Source organism: Amphiura filiformis, chromosome 17 (genome assembly GCF_039555335.1).
Source record: "Amphiura filiformis chromosome 17, Afil_fr2py, whole genome shotgun sequence".
Lineage (NCBI taxonomy): Eukaryota > Metazoa > Echinodermata > Ophiuroidea > Amphilepidida > Amphiuridae > Amphiura > Amphiura filiformis.
The window spans coordinates 45498457-45514927 of NC_092644.1; the positions used below are offsets into that span (position 1 = coordinate 45498457).

The 16471-nt window shown below is 36.7% G+C and overlaps 1 protein-coding gene across 1 annotated transcript in view; it reads left to right on the forward strand.

Annotated features, from left to right (window-relative positions):
• Window positions 1-12003: 12003 nt before the first annotated feature.
• Window positions 12004-16471, forward strand: part of LOC140137237 (carboxypeptidase B-like) — a 9689-nt gene continuing 5221 nt past the window's right edge. The window contains exons 1-3 of the mRNA XM_072158886.1: window positions 12004-12101; window positions 14379-14454; window positions 16103-16351. Coding sequence (XP_072014987.1) covers window positions 12004-12101; window positions 14379-14454; window positions 16103-16351 — 423 coding nt within the window. The remainder of the gene's footprint in view (window positions 12102-14378; window positions 14455-16102; window positions 16352-16471) is intronic.

The window sequence follows — 16471 nt, forward strand, 5'->3', positions numbered from 1 at the left end:
TATCAAGGTAACTGATTTGAACTAGAAAGTGACAAAAAGTGGTTGGTTGTCTTTATTTTTTAACTTTCAGCTCTAAGACAGAACGTAAAAAGTCATTTCACATGATACCAATGGCTCCCAAGCAGATTCTCATGCTCTGAAAGACCGCCAATAACATCAAAAAATGCTGGTACAATTTGTAAAAGTTAAAAATGCATCAGTTAAAAAAATCTGTTAGCCCTTGTATATCGAGCTAATCTCGTTGGAAGGATACATCAAAATGAAATGCTGTTCCATTTTATTTTCAGACTCCCTTTGGAATGGCTTTCCATTTAATACAAAGTAGGTAATGGTGCCTCCAACGGACAAGGTACAAAACACACCAAGGATCAAAGGATGATACAAGAGGATACCTAGAATATATAAAAACAGAAAGATTCGAGCCAGGTATACCAACTTGGTGTGGGGAACAAAGACAAAGACAAGATAAAAACTAATGCAGTATGTAAACCAGAATGGTGTACATGCACTGTTACGTCTGCATTAGAAAAAATCCAAAACCACAGGGATGGTAGACAAAGTTAACAAAAATACAACCGACGTTTCGAGCAGATAAACTGCTCTTCTTCAGGGACAGACAACAAAATATAAAAGCAAACAACGAAAACTACATACTGTAACTGTAGTTTAAAAAAAAATATAAAAATAAAATTCAAGTCGAAAACTGAAGGCAAGTTCAAATAGAACTCAGTAGCAAACAAAGCTCAGAGCAAAATAAGCACGTCTTACCTCGATGAAAGACGGTTCACTACAATGAGAAACTGGAAAGCAATATAATTATGTAAATGAGCAACACCACAGGACAATAGGGTATTGTCCTAATTGACAGGATGTAAATGTCAAGAGGGGTCGCAGTCAATAGAAGAGGAAGAGAATGAATAGAGAGAGATAAGTGGACTAATGTCACTCAAACTAAAAGAGAGAAGAGTAATATGCAAATTACAACCTTAGTATTGTAAGCCTACAAAATACATGTGTTAAAAATAAAAATTAAAAATTAAAAATTAAAATTTTTTTAATTTTGTTTAAGTTAAAAAATGCTGAAAAAAACAATAAAGTAGAGGAAGTACTCAAATACTAAAGTATAGCATGCATACAGAAAAAGAGTGGGGGGGGGTAGAGAACAGAGGAAAGTAAAATATGCAAATGGTCCACACATGATTAAAATTCACTACAGAGCATGTGGATAGGCCTACGGATTAAAGTGGTAAAGCCAAAAATCACTAAAACCAAAGCACAGTAAGATACCGTTACTAATTGGCATGAAGTATGCCAAAATAGGTAATGATACAAGGTCTACTGAAAGATGGAAAATATTAACAAGCAAGTAGGCCTACAGTAAGAAAGCCAAATGTGAATTGACACATCAAGCATATACAATACATGTAGGCCTAGGTCCAATAGTAAATGCTAACAAGATCCATAGGCCTAAAAGGATACACTGGCAGAAAATTACTCTTTCATGTTTATACCATGAGGGTTACTGGTCTGTAATTTAGCGATCCAATCCTTCTCTAACTTCTTCCTCATAGTACTGTTAGTTTTGGGTGGTTTGTCGATACAAATAACTGAGATGTTATGTGCATTGTGGCCGGGTTGATTAAAATGTCTGGCAACAGGTGTATTTCTGTTGAGGCGGGCATCGGCACAGTGTTCAACCAGACGTTTTTCGAGAGTGCGGCTTGTTTCTCCTACGTACTGTTTTTGGCATTGTGTGCAAGTGATAAGGTACACAACATTATCAGTTTGACAGTTGAGATGTTTGTGGATAGTGTGGGTGTCTCCAGTAGATGAGCTGGTGAATGTAGTGTCTTCATAAGTGTGTGATACTGGCCCAAGTCCATCAATATGATCATGATGATCAACGCTTGTGTGTTTACATGATCTGCAATCGCCACAAGTATATGAGCCTCTGGGGGGGGGTTGTACAGGCGGAAGAGTAGAACGTACAACCATATCCTTTATGTTGGCACTTCTTCTGTAGGCCACCATGGGAACATTGGGTATGGCCTTCTTACATCTGCTGGAAGAGTGAAGGATAGGTAAGTGTTTGTTCAGGATATGAGACAGCTTAGGTAGAGACGGATGGAAGGTAACCACAAGAGGGACCCGTTCAGGACTGGAGTCAGAGTCGGAGCCTCTTGGCTTCAGAGCTTCAGATCTGGGTATAGTAAGGGCTCTGCTAACTTGTCCGTCAATGACACCTATAGGATAGCCTCTGGCCTTCAAGAAGTCCTTAAGTTCTGCAGTCCTGGTGGTAAGGGTCTCTGGAGAAGAGCAGATCCTGTTAAGACGGAAGGCCAGGCTGTATGGAAGACTATGCTTTGTGTGTTTAGGATGACATGAGGTCCAGTGAAGAAACTGATGTGTATCAGTGGGCTTCGAGTACAGATCGGTGTGAAGTTTGCCATCCTTGAAAGAAACAAGAACATCGAGAAAGGGAATTTTGTCTGTGGAAGATTCTGAAGTGAATTTGATTGTGCGATGAAATGAGTTGCAACGTTCGATGAAGCGCTGGAGTTCGTCTTGACCATGGGTCCATATGAGAAATATGTCATCGATGTACCTGATTCATAAGAGCGGCTTAAGAGAAGCAGATGCCAGAAGTCGTTTCTCCAAGAGACCCATGAAGAGGCAAGCCATAGACGGGGCTAGCTTCGTGCCCATCGAGGTCCCAAATATTTGATTGTAGTGTGTACCATTGAAAGTAAAGTTGTTATGCGTGAGAACAATTTCCATGAGTTTACAAAAAGAGTCAAGCTGTTCAGGAGGAAAATCTGGTTCTAAGAATGAGCGACAGGAATTGATGCCTTCCTCGGTAGGAATATTGGTATAGAGAGAAGAAACATCCAAGGTGGCTAAGATGATATCAGGAGGAAGGGGACCATCTTCGTTAATGGCCTCAATTTTGCGAAGAAAGTCCATATCATCTTGGACATAGGAATCAAGAGTAGAAACATGAGGTTTAAGGTGGTGGTCTATAAATAGAGAAACTCTTTCAGTGACAGTACCGTTAGCACCAACAATAGGACGACCAGGTGGAATGTTCTCGTATTGTTTGTGTATCTTTGGCAAAGTGTAAAACCTACCTGGCTTTGGATTCTTTGGTTTCAGAGCACTTTTAACTCATTGTCAATAAGGCCTACTTGATAGGCCTTGTCAAGAGCTTTACAAGTGGTTTTGTTAAAGTCAGTAGTAGGGTCATGTTCAAGTTTTTTGTAATGTGTGGCGTTGTTGAGATGTCTATTGCATTCTTCAATGTACTGATCTCTGTCTTGTATGACGACGGCGGAGCCTTTATCAGCCTCTTTGATGACTATATTTCTGTTGTTCTTTATTGTAAATTGCATATTACTCTTCTCTCTTTTAGTTTGAGTGACATTAGTCCACTTATCTCTCTCTATTCATTCTCTTCCTCTTCTATTGACTGCGACCCTCTTGACATTTACATCCTGTCAATTAGGACAATACCCTATTGTCCTGTGGTGTTGCTCATTTACATAATTATATTGCTTTCCAGTTTCTCATTGTAGTGAACCGTCTTTCATCGAGGTAAGACGTGCTTATTTTGCTCTGAGCTTTGTTTGCTACTGAGTTCTATTTGAACTTGCCTTCAGTTTTCGACTTGAATTTTATTTTTATAATTTTTTTTAACTACAGTTACAGTATGTAGTTTTTGTTGTTTGCTTTTATATTTTGTTGTCTGTCCCTGAAGAAGAGCAGTTTATCTGCTCGAAACGTCGGTTGTATTTTTGTTAACTTTGTCTACCATCCCTGTGGTTTTGGATTTTTTCTAATGCAGACGTAACAGTGCATGTACACCATTCTGGTTTAAGGCCCGGTCACACTATGACGAATAGGGGTGAACGGCAAGCGACGTTAAGCTGCGAATTGCAATTTTGAATTTACCGCCACTCATCGTGGGTTGCCGTTAGTTGTCGCTGACGAATCCGTTAGCGACCGCAGACGGCCGAAATTATTCGTCGCGTTCGTCGGCAAATTTTCAACATGTTGAAAATTTTGTGACGACAAAAAAAAGTAGTTGTGATTCCGTTCAAATTTCGTTGGAGACCGCAACCCTCATTTCTTTGACGTTTCCATACCGTGCGAAGCCGTCTCTAGTGGTTTTGAGGTCGTCACAATTTCGTTGGTAGTCGTTGTCAACGACCATTGACGAAAAAACAACGGCAAGTGACGTCACATCTCGAACCCTGACGACACGTTGCGGCAAGTAACGAAATTGTAACGATCTTGGTGCGACAGTGACTTGCGAATTTTGTCCGGAGAGTGACGGATATTGACTGTTGATGGCGGGTTGTTTGCGAGTACCTGCGGCATTGAAACGGTGGTCTGCGATGGGTTACGATTTTTAAACGATGGTCCACGATTTTAACCTTTTTGTGCGAATTTTGACATTTTTTTGACGTCTGTTCGATTTCAATAGACTGTCCGGCACTATGCAATTTTGAAGTTCATAAAGAAATATCAATAATAATCAAAAATATTAATATTTCTGATTATTATTGATATTGATGTTAATATTTTTTATTATTATTGATATTGATGTTAATATTTTTTATTATTATTGATATTGATAATAATATTTTTGATCATTATTGATATATTGATATTAATATTTTTGATTATTATTGATATTGATATAATAGTTTGGATTATTATTGATATTGATTTTAATATTTTGATTATTATTAATATTTATATTTTCTATATTATTATTGATATGTGTAATATTTTTTATTATTATTGATATTGATATTAATATCTTTGATTATAATAATTGATATTGATGTTAATATTTTTGATTATTATTGATATAGATATTAATAGTTTAGATTATTATTGACATTGATTTTACTATTTTTGATTATTATTGATATTTATATTATTTTTTATTATTATTATTGATATGTGTAATATTTTTGATTATTATTGATATTGATTGTTGGATAGGCTTTTACGAAGGGAATTCATAACAATTAGTGGGGTTTTAGCTGGTTGCCGTCGGACAAGTTTAGAACTGTCAAGCTTTCATCAGGAGTAGCTCTGACTTCTTCAGGACAAAGTACATAAGAATGAGACATGTAGACTGCCCTTGCCTACTGATGACTATGAAAAGAGCCGTTCACTGAAGACTGCCCCTTTATCATTGATATTGATATTTTTGAGTGGATGATCAGAACGTTGTGAAGAGTGGAAACGCCAAAGTGGACTATACGACCCACACACACACAGGCTTTGATGTCGGCCGCTGAATCACGTCATCATCGCCGCAATCCACCGTCAGCTGCCGTTCCTTGCTGCAAGCAAATCCGCTGCCAGCCGTCCGACCTCGTTGCTTGTTGTCGGGCTCCGTCGAGACATCGTCACTCGCCGCCCAGACAACGTCCGGTTTGGGGCGCAAGTCTCCGTTTCCTGCCGGCAGCCTTTCGTCCCTTGCCGTCGTGTTGTCGCTGAAGGTCGTTCCCACTCGTTAGCGAATCTTGTTTTTCCTCTTTTTGCCGTCGCTTTGCCGTCAACAGTTTGTGATTTTCACGTTCGTCACCTTTCGTTGCTTATCGTCCGTCATAGTGTGACCGGGCCTTTAGGAGATGAATAAAACCCTATTCTACGGGCCCGACCGATGCAATATTTTCGTTTTGGAGAATTTTTTTTTTTAAGTCAGGCAAAATATTGTAAAATCAGCCGTTTTTAGCCCAAAATTTTGGCTGAACATTTTTGAAAATATGTTTGCCAAAAAAAAATAATGAAAACCTACCTTTCTAAATTAATCCAAACAGTTTCTTTTCTGATTAACATTTTACAGAGATTGTAATTTATATGAAATTGTAGACACCTGTGTGCACTTTAGTAGAGGTTTTATTCGTTTGTACATTCTGATTATCCTTTTGTAAACATAATACCGCAAACGTGACATTAATGATTCAGGTATGTACTTTTTCATCGAGCTGTAGCTAAGAAAAGAATATCAATTAAATGAATTTATATTTTAAATGATACCAACCCTTCCAAATAGCTCCAACTAATCTAATTTCTTATCATCATTTTATAAAACATACTACCATTAATCTAACATATTCGTGAACCAGGTGTGTACTTTCATCGAGCTTAAGCTAAAGGTTCAAATATTGACAAAAATCGAGTCATGCACTTTTAAAATCGATATAATATTTAAGGCCTGAAAATTCGTTATAATTATTCTTCTACGTGTTTGCTTTCTTCTAATATTTAATGTAGCTATTTAACATCACAAAATAACCCGGGCAAAATAATGAGAATGGTGGTCTAAAGGCCCGGTCACACTGTGACGAATAGGGGTGAGCGGCAAGCGACGTTAAGCTACGAATTGCAATTTTGAATTTACCATCACTCATCGTGTGTTGCCGTTAGTTGTCGCTGACGAATCCGTTAGCGACCGCAGACGGCCGAAATTATTCGTCGCGTTCGTCGGCAAATTTTCAACATGTTGAAAATTTTGTGACGGCAAAAGAAGTAGTTGTGATTCCGTTCAGATTTCGTTGAATATCGCAACCCTAATTTCTTTGACGTCTCCATACCGTGCGAAGCCGTCTTTAGTCGTTTTGAGGTCGTCACAATTTCGTTGGTAGTCGTTGTCAACGACCATTAACGAAAAAACAACGGCAAGTGACGTCACATCTCGAACCCTGATGACACATTGCGGCAAATGGCGAAATTGTAACGATCTTGGTGCGACAGTGACTTGCGAATTTTGTGCGGAGGGTGACGTATGTTGACTGTTGATGGCGGGTCGTTTGCGAGTACCTGCGCCATGGAAACGGTGGTCTGCGATGGGTTACGATTTTTAAACGATGGTCCACGATTTTAAACTTTTTATGCGATTTTTGAAATTTTTTGAAGTCAGTTCGATTTCAAAAGACTGCAATTTTGAAGTTCATATAGAAGAATATCAACAATAATCAAAATATAATATTTTGATTATTATTGATATTGATTTTGATATTTTGATTATTATTGATATTTATATTAATTTTTTATTATTATTGATATGTGTAATATTGTTTGATATTAATATCTTTGATTATAATAATTGATATTTATGTTAATATTTTTGATTGTTATTGATAAGAATAGTTTTGATTATTATTGATATTGATTTTACTATTGTTGAATATTGGTCCTGTGTCAGAACTTGGGTGTACCTTTGTGTTACATAGTAAAAAAATGAAATGTTTCAAACATTTTACCTACACGTCTCATTTGAAGTGGTTCATCCTCCTGGGCATTTTGACACCGTTTTTTATGGAAATCGGTTAAAAAATGAGAGAGTGCGGGCAAAAACAATCACAAAGTAGGTTGGATTTAACCCCACCTCTTTCTTCCACATTTACAATCATTCTGAGCAAGTATTAGTCTTCTAAATGACCTTCTGTATTTATTTACTTGGTATAGATGTCTGGGAGTTCATTTAGACATTTTTTACTAGATTCAAATTTTTAATGGGGGGTTTTAGATCAAATTTACGATACGAATCCCTCCTCCTAATCCTCCTCCTCCTAATCGTCCTCCTCCTCCTCCTAATCCTCAACCACCCTTGGCACATTTCATGCCAAACGTCATAAGAAAATATTAAAAATTATTTTAAAACAGGTTAAAAACATGAGTAATATAGAATAAATTAGCCTGAATTTAAGACCTGATTGAATCTTCTAAGTGAAGGAATACTCATGAGATAGTGTTTTGAAATCCAAGCTGCACATCAAAATGTAACAAAACCACCTTTTTGGGTACCCCAGTATATGACACAGGATCTATTACTGATATTTATGTTATTTTAAAAAAATTATTATTGATTTGTGTAATATTTTTGATTAATATTGATATTGATGTTAATATTTTTAATTTATTATTGATATAGGTATTAATAGTTTGGATTGTTATTGATATTGATTTTAATATTTTTGATTATTGTTGATATTGATGTTAAGGGGGTACTACACCCATCACATTTTTTTGCGGGTTTTTTGCATTTTGTGAAGAAATGAGAAAAAGAAATTGGTCAAAGTGGTATGCAAAATGAAGGGGCAAATCTTCTCGTTCTATTGGTGGTATTGATAATAATGTAGCTTACATGCTTTTAATTGTACAAGCCAAAGAGAGGTACATGATGACCCCATCACAATTTTGATCATATTTGCAATTTCAGAACTGCTGACGTGAATCCACTTTACACACTTATTTATCAGCAATGGCAGACCCTAATAGTACCAAAATATTTTTTATTTTGGAAATGCATTAATTATGCACAGCTTTGAAAACACAAATATGCATCAATTTCATGTTATCAATGAAATTAAACTTATTTTCCCCCTTCCAGTTGACAATGATATGCAAAATTTGTGTTCACAAGGCAGCACATTTGTTTCCGGTTTGATACAGTTGAAATTAAAGAACAGTCAAAACAGTCAATTTTCAGTATTAGGTGAATTTTTGCTCAGTTTTCTGAGAAAATAGCAAAGCTTACAAAACACGATAATAATGTGAATCGGTATGTTCGCAATGGTAAAACCTCAATATTAAACTGTTGGACACACCCTAAAACTTCATGTGCAGTAACGGTTTCGTCACTTACCTGTAGCGGGTGTGTATTCCTTCCACTTTGAGAAAAAGATGAAAAATCCGTGTGAAACTTGGAACTGATAAAATCACTGCTCGCTTCGAAGATAAGCCGACGAAATCGACGCCATATTTTTATAATTGGTTTTGACCTTTGACTAAGGTTGCGCGATACTCGATACCGCGGATTCTCTGATACCGGTACGCGTACGATACCGTACTTTTACAGACATGACAGAATAGGCCTAAAGAATTATTTAATGGAACGTATTGAAAAAAATATTAGAAAATTGAAAACAAATATTCTAATCTCTCATTCTCTATTAGCGACTTCAGGTAGCGAATAAATTGTGTGGTAGGTCTAGACTATCTCCAACTCTAGTGTGAGCTATAGTGTGATGCAGAATCCCGGGTGCAGAATTCACTGCTTTTATTGGAGTATAAATGATCCAGATCCAGATCTCGCAGCCCAGGCCCACCGCTAGGCCTAGGCCTACATTTAACAGTGTTTTGAATAATCCAATGGATTGTCTATGGGATATGCACTCAGCAGCACATCATGGCGGGTATTGGCGGGGCATGTAGGCCTACACGATAAAACATTTCAGGGTGTGTTTGTTATGTTATATTTATTACAATTAGGTAAAAATCCTGATTTTGAAAAAATGTTACGGTGCTTTAAATAACAATTGTTTTCCTAATGAAGGCCTACGTATACATGTAACGTCACAAAACACTTTTCAGCTACCTACCGTATCGTAGGCCTACCCCGGTATAGAAACTAGTTTACGCTGAGGGATGATTTCATACAATTTTTAACAAAAAGGATTTTTCACACATCTGAGTTTTGGTGACCTTGAGCATTGTAAAGTGGCAATGTTCGATCCCAATCAAAGTAATTGCAAATCTTTTACAAAATATTTTCAGTACAAAAACACGGTTTAAAATATGTTACGAAAGATTTGAAACTAGCCAATTGTAGGCCTATTGGTTTTGTTTACAATCAACACACAAATTGTGTTAATAATGTTTTAAACTTAAATTGTCAACAGAAAGAGTCAGCTGATCATCAGGTTTTATGTCTTCTTTTAACAAGAGTGGAAACAAAGGAACCCGAAGAATGTGCAAAGTTATTGACTTCGGCTAGCATCTTAAAATTAAACTCTGAGTCCAAAATAAGCTTTGTTTCATTAATTAAAAAGAAAGTTGTAAAGTTGTTGTATCTTGTTAGTAAAGTGAAGTTTGCTACTGTTTTTATTATTACCTGTGTTGCGATTCGAAATCCCACAAAGAGTAAGCAAGTTCGTTATTAAATGTGGTAGGCCTCAGTACCCCCTCCCTCCCCCAACATACACATTGACTCATTTAAGGCGCGGATTCGGGGCTGACGGGCCCACTTCCAAAGAGAAGAAGGGGAAGAAAGGAGAAAAAGAGAAGAGAAAAAGGAGGAAAGGAGGAGAGAAACTAAATTGCACGTAATTGAGTAGGCCGATGTCTAAATAATCGCACAGTCGGGACGATTGGAAGTAGGTCTATAGGCCTGCGATTATTTTCGGTATTGCTTGAAGGCGGGTCCTCGTCCTAAAAGCATGTGAAAATTACTGCGGGTCCGCCGATATGCAGGGCCCCTCACATTTTGCCACCAAAGTCAGTATTAAGACGGACTCCATACCGACTTCATCGATTTATGCATGCTTTAGTAAATTGCCAATCTCAAGTTTTGCAAATTGAGTTCGGGCCCTTTTTTCTGTTTAAAGCAATTGATTCAAATAGTAGTGTAAAAACAATGCACCGAATGGCTTCAATTCGACCTTCATCTTGCAAATTTTTCAAACTTCTCAGGGGGAACATCCCCTCAGACTAACCCTTGCGTAGTGGATAAACATATGATAATTTTCGCTCTTCTTCCAACATTTGCAAATTTAAGCCCTATGTTAACACAATTTGCGGTATAGGCTTACAGGGAAAACTTGTCCAAGGAAGGTTTCATGGACCATCATTTAACAAATTCGCGGCTTTTTCAAACTAAAGTTTTACACACTAGTACCAAAATGGTCCACCAAAACACTTCAATTTTCTTCATTTTACACTCCCCTGCGTAATCGATATACAAGTGGCCATTTTCGCTTCTTCTTTCGCCGATTTATGTTTAAAACAATTTATAGGCCTACGACAATAGGGAAACTTGTCCAAGAAAGACTTCATGAACCGCACATTTCACAAATATTCGGCCGCCAAACTAAAATTTTACGCCGTGAGTAATAGCGCCAAAATTGTCCACCAAATCGCTTCAATCAGATCTTCATTTTGCACCAGTTTTCTTATTTCTGAGGGGGAACATCCTCCCTCAGACAACCTCCTGCGTCGCGCAAGCGCGCTCCGCGGCCATTTTTTTAAATTTTATTTTATTTTTTCTACAAATTCGGCCGCCACCCCCTGCCTGCTCTAGACCGACAATCGACAAAAGCTGGTATCGCCCATCCCTATGGAGAGTGACATCCGCTGACATCACAGACCAGGCGGTGATGGAAACGATATCGCCAATTTTGAGGTCGCCATTAGATTTAACACATAATCATGAAATCGTCACAAAGAATTCTAAATTTGTTATGCGGTGTCAAAGCAAAATTATCTTACTTTAAAACCGTCGGGGTACGACAAAGTACCCCACTGCAAGTATGATAATTTTCTATTTGTAATTGCTAACCGTGTAGTTTGGTTTGAATGGGGCTGTCGGTGTATCTTCGCCAGCCTCGTACGTCACGTGTTGCGCTTCCTACGCCGCCTGTCACAGACGTAAAAAGTGGATCGCTAAAAAAATAAGCGTCCTTACCAACCAGTCAACTTTAAGACAAATGGGTGAAAAGACACACTTTTACAAAGTTTTTTCATAATTATTTTTATTTCACATGATCCGTGCATATATCGCCTAGCTATAAATGAAAAAATATTTTTTAGACCAATCAAACCAATATATGGGTGTAGTACGGCCTTAATATTAATTTTTTGATTATTATTGATATTGATATTTTTGAGTGGATGACCAGAACGTTGTGAAGAGTGGGAACACCAAAGTGGAGTATACAACCCGCATGCTTTGATGTCAGCCGCTGAATCACGTCATAAAATAATATAAATAAATGTTGATATTTATACAGCACCTTTCACATGTATCAAAGCGCTTACATTTATTCCGCTGTCATTAGAACATGTCCGCTGCCATACAATGCCTAAGGCATGCTCATACCTTTGGGCGGCGCTTAATGGACAATATTCCTAACAGCTCCCCATTTCACCCCTGGGTAGAGAGAGGCAAGTGAGGTAAAGCGCCTTACCCAAGTGCACAACACGATGGCACCACCGGGGCTCGTACTCGCAACACTCCGATTGCAAGGTAGAGCATGTACCGCTTCGCCACCGTGCCCGCATCATCATCGCCGCAATCCACCGTCAGCTGCCGTTCCTTGCCGCAAGCAAATCCGCTGCCAGCCGTCTGACCTCGTTGCTTGTTGTCAGCCTCCGTCGAGACATCGTCACTCGCCGCCCAGACAACGTCCGGTTTTGGTCGCTAGTCTCCGTTTCCTGCAGCAGCCTTTCGTACCTTGCCGTCGTGTTGTCGCTGAAAGTCGTTCCCACTCGTCAGCGAATCTTGTTTTTCCTTTTTTTGTCGTCGCTTTGCCGTCAACATTTTGTGATTTTCACGTTCGTCACCTTTCGTTGGTTATCGTCCGTCATAGTGTGACCGGGCCTTTACATACTGCATTAGTTTTTATCTTGTCTTTGTCTTTGTTCCCCACACCAAGTTGGTATACCTGGCTCGAATCTTTATGTTTCCATTTAATGTCCTCTCAACCATGGATAGTTCTGAATTTCAATCAAATTGCATAATTGTAAATTTTAATCTATCAAATTGCATTTTAAAACGATAGCTTGTAAGTTGTATCTGTCAGTTTATAAATAATAGGAGTTCTTGGCCAAAAACAAAATTCATTTTAACGGAATTCGCATAGTCCTCCAGTATCATCAAGTTTAATGTCTTGGTCAAGGTCTTCCGGTATTTTGTAGTACTCTTTAAACTCACTTAACTTGTTAGATAAGCTCATCATATTTTATACATATAATTTTTTTATATCACAATATTATATTTTTTATATCAAAAATTAATTTAACTTCCATTAGTAAAATTGATTACAGAGTTAATATTAACTTGTTAGATAAGCTCATCATATTTTATACATATATTTTTTTATATCACAATATTATATTTTTTAATATCAAAAATAAATTTAACTTCCATTAGTAAAATTGATTACAGAGTTAATATTAACTGCTAATATTATTCCGCTCACTTAACTTGTCAGATAAGGTCACCATATTTTATACTTATATAAAACTTTGAAATCAAAAATTAATTTAACTTCCATTATTAAAATTTATCACAGAGTTAATTAACCGCTAATATTATTCCGCTTTCATAGTAAAATATAATTGATCGAAATACAACAAAAGCATGAAGAGCAGCCCAGATGAATGATTTTAAAATGATCGTGTGCTATTATATATATTGCGTTAATTCTAAACGCTGTATATTAATTGTGTGATATTTTGAACAAATAAAAACTAATTTAACTTCCATTATTAAAATTTATCACAGAGTTGATTAACGGCTTTCCACTTTTGGTAATTAATTGTCCCTAGCAACGGATGGTATTATCCTTAGCAACGTCATTTAATTATTTTTATTTTGAACAAATAAATTATATAGATATACATGGCAATCACACTGGAACAATTTCAACAAAAGTACAAAGAGATATATCCCGACGCTGACAAATGGGCAAACTCAGAGCAGGAGAGAGTCCACACAATTACCACTTTCTACTTTCTAAATACCGAAATGGGCGAATCATGTATTATTACCTTAAAAGATGGCCGTAGCTTCTGGGCATGTTCGGGGTTGCATAAATACTCACAACTGAAAAAAAGCCAAAGCATCTTGTGTCGTGTGGAAAGAAACAGCAGTAAATCCACTAATCTGTTTTGGTCATTTCAGTACATGCGTAAGCAAATTGGTAAATATTGTAAATTAATTTTCTAATCAACAGTTCCCACCTCAAATCTATTTTCAGTTTTAGGAACGAGAAATCCAAATCCACGGGGGGACCAAAGGGACCGCATGGATTGATTTTGAGTTTTCGAAGTTGAAAGTATATAGATTTGGGGTGGGAACAGTTAACACATTACTTTACTACTAAAGTTATAAGAGAGGAGGTAGAACTTACTGAATGATCCTCGTATTTTAAATAACACTTCTGAATTTTGGTACTGCCCCTTTAAATAATTGTCTACGTGATTGATTAATTTATAGAATGAATAAATGAGTGAATGAATAAATGAGTGAATGAATAAATAAATAAATAAATAAGTAGATGAAAGAATGAAAGAATGAAAGAATGAAAGAATGAAAGAATGAAAGAATGAAAGAATGAAAGAATGAAAGAATGAAAGAATGAATGAATGAATGAATGAATGAATGAATGAATGAATGAATGAAAGAATTAATGAATTGTTAAATGAATGAATAAATAAATGAATGAATGAACGAATTGTTGAATGGTTGGTTTCATTCATTCATTCATTCATTCATTCATTCATTCATTCATTCATTCATTCATTCATTCATTCATTCATTCATTCATTAAATCAATGATTGATTGCATACACAGGTACTCCGTAATAAGAATACTTCCTAATAGTGATGATGAGATGAAGGAAGTAATGAACCTCATGAAGACTTCAAATGTAAGTACATAATTATTGCATTTGACCCTATTGTTTAGATTTATTATTGGCCCATTCAATCATTTTCAATATTTGATGAAAGACAAAATCAGAAGGTGTAGTTTATAGTAGGTGACCCAGACCACATCGTGGGAGGTTATGGCGACCCCATTTGTTCTACGTAATCGTCGAATCTTCATGTTAATAATCAGCGTTTACTTGCTTAAGCAATGGGTGCACAAATGTAATGGTATAATGATGTTTTAAACTCGGAAATATTAAATGTTTAGCTTCTTATAGGATAGTAAGAGGCATTTCATGATTTACAAAGCTGCGTTTTTCAAGCAAACCTTATTGAAATTGAACAACCAGTTCCAAAGATATGAGAAATTAAAGAGTTTCCAAAACAACAAGAGGAAACAAAAGGAAATATATCCTATGTTTGACTATATCTCAAAATCAATATTTCCGAGTTCCGACTGAGTTTGCTTGATCGTATCACATGATGGTTAATATTTGAATATCATCATCAACTGTATTCAGCCCACGTCAGGGCGAAAGCCTCCCAAAGTTAGTACCGCAGATTCCTGTCATCTGCTTTTGCCATCCATCCATTAGCATTGCTGAAAAAGAAAGTAGAACAGATTAGGGGTCACCTAAGCCTAGTTTAACCACAATGATGAAGTTTAAGTCCCCTAGTATTATTAAAAGTATGTGATTGTGTGAAGCAATTTGTACCTATATGTGACCGTCCACGGCGAATGAGCCGTAAATTCCTCCCCGGTCAATTTTGTTTTATTTTGTGTTTAAAAATAAACATCATAAACTTAAAATGGTATATCATTTGACTTCAAACGATATCCAGAAGCGGAGTTATGGTTAGTTAAACTTTGCTCCTTCAACAAAATTATAGCTTTTTTCGTTTCTATGTGTGTCACTTTTTCCACATTGCTGGCAATAAATATCAAACAGTCATAATTGGCGGTCATTTCAAATCATCCCCAAGTCAACGAGGTTTAAGAAGGTTATCTCATTGTTAATTGTTGGTTATGCATACCTATACAAATAACCCACCACTTGAAAAGGATTTAGCAGAAGCAAACAAAGACCAGAGCTATTAAAAGTTCTATAGCCATCTAAGGTAGAAGCTTATTATCCACTTCAATAATAGGATTATTGATTGGTGTTGTGAATATCCAAATAAGACAGATGTCGCGCCAGCTTAAGTGACCGATGAATACGACCTTCGTACACATTTTACACCATAACTCAGAATACAATTTAGGGAATTTACGGCTCGTTTGTGCTGCCGGGTCACATATTGCAGGCATGGTGCTTGCTGTAAATTCACGTCTAGAGCAGTTGCATTTTATGCGACCGTTCGGTACAATTACATTGAGCATGAAATCAATGATCGAATGCAAATCGGATCTACTCATTTGACGGTATTACATGTACTTATCCTTACTATCCTTACTTCAGGTTTATTTGCTTCAATTATATTGGAATGTATTAACTTTACAGTACTTATTTTGGATTGTTATGTGCGAAATTCTGTCAAACGTTCAAAATGCTACAATAAAGAAGTGATTTTGAAGAATAAAATATAAGTAACAAAGGTTCACCAAGTAATTCAAAGTCATGCTTGTTAAAATTATCTTATCAATAGGTAGAACATGTAGAAGTTTGGTTGCCGCCGAGAACACCCGGTTTACCTGTTGATATAATGGTAACTCCTGACAAAAAAGATACAATAGTTTTACAACTTGAGGATACTGGTTTAAAATGGAGAGTTATGATAGAAGATGTTCAAGAACTAATTGATGAACAGATACAACAACAACAACAACAACAACAACAGGTGATCACATACGAAGAAAACGCATTTAATTACACAAGATATAACGAGTATGATGAGGTGAGTTGTAAAGCACCACGTTCAATTTGGTCCTATAGAACTATCGGTGACCGGTTAGGTGCCGATGACTCTTAACATCGCTCCCTGGAGATATAATAAATCGTATCAAGCATAATAAAT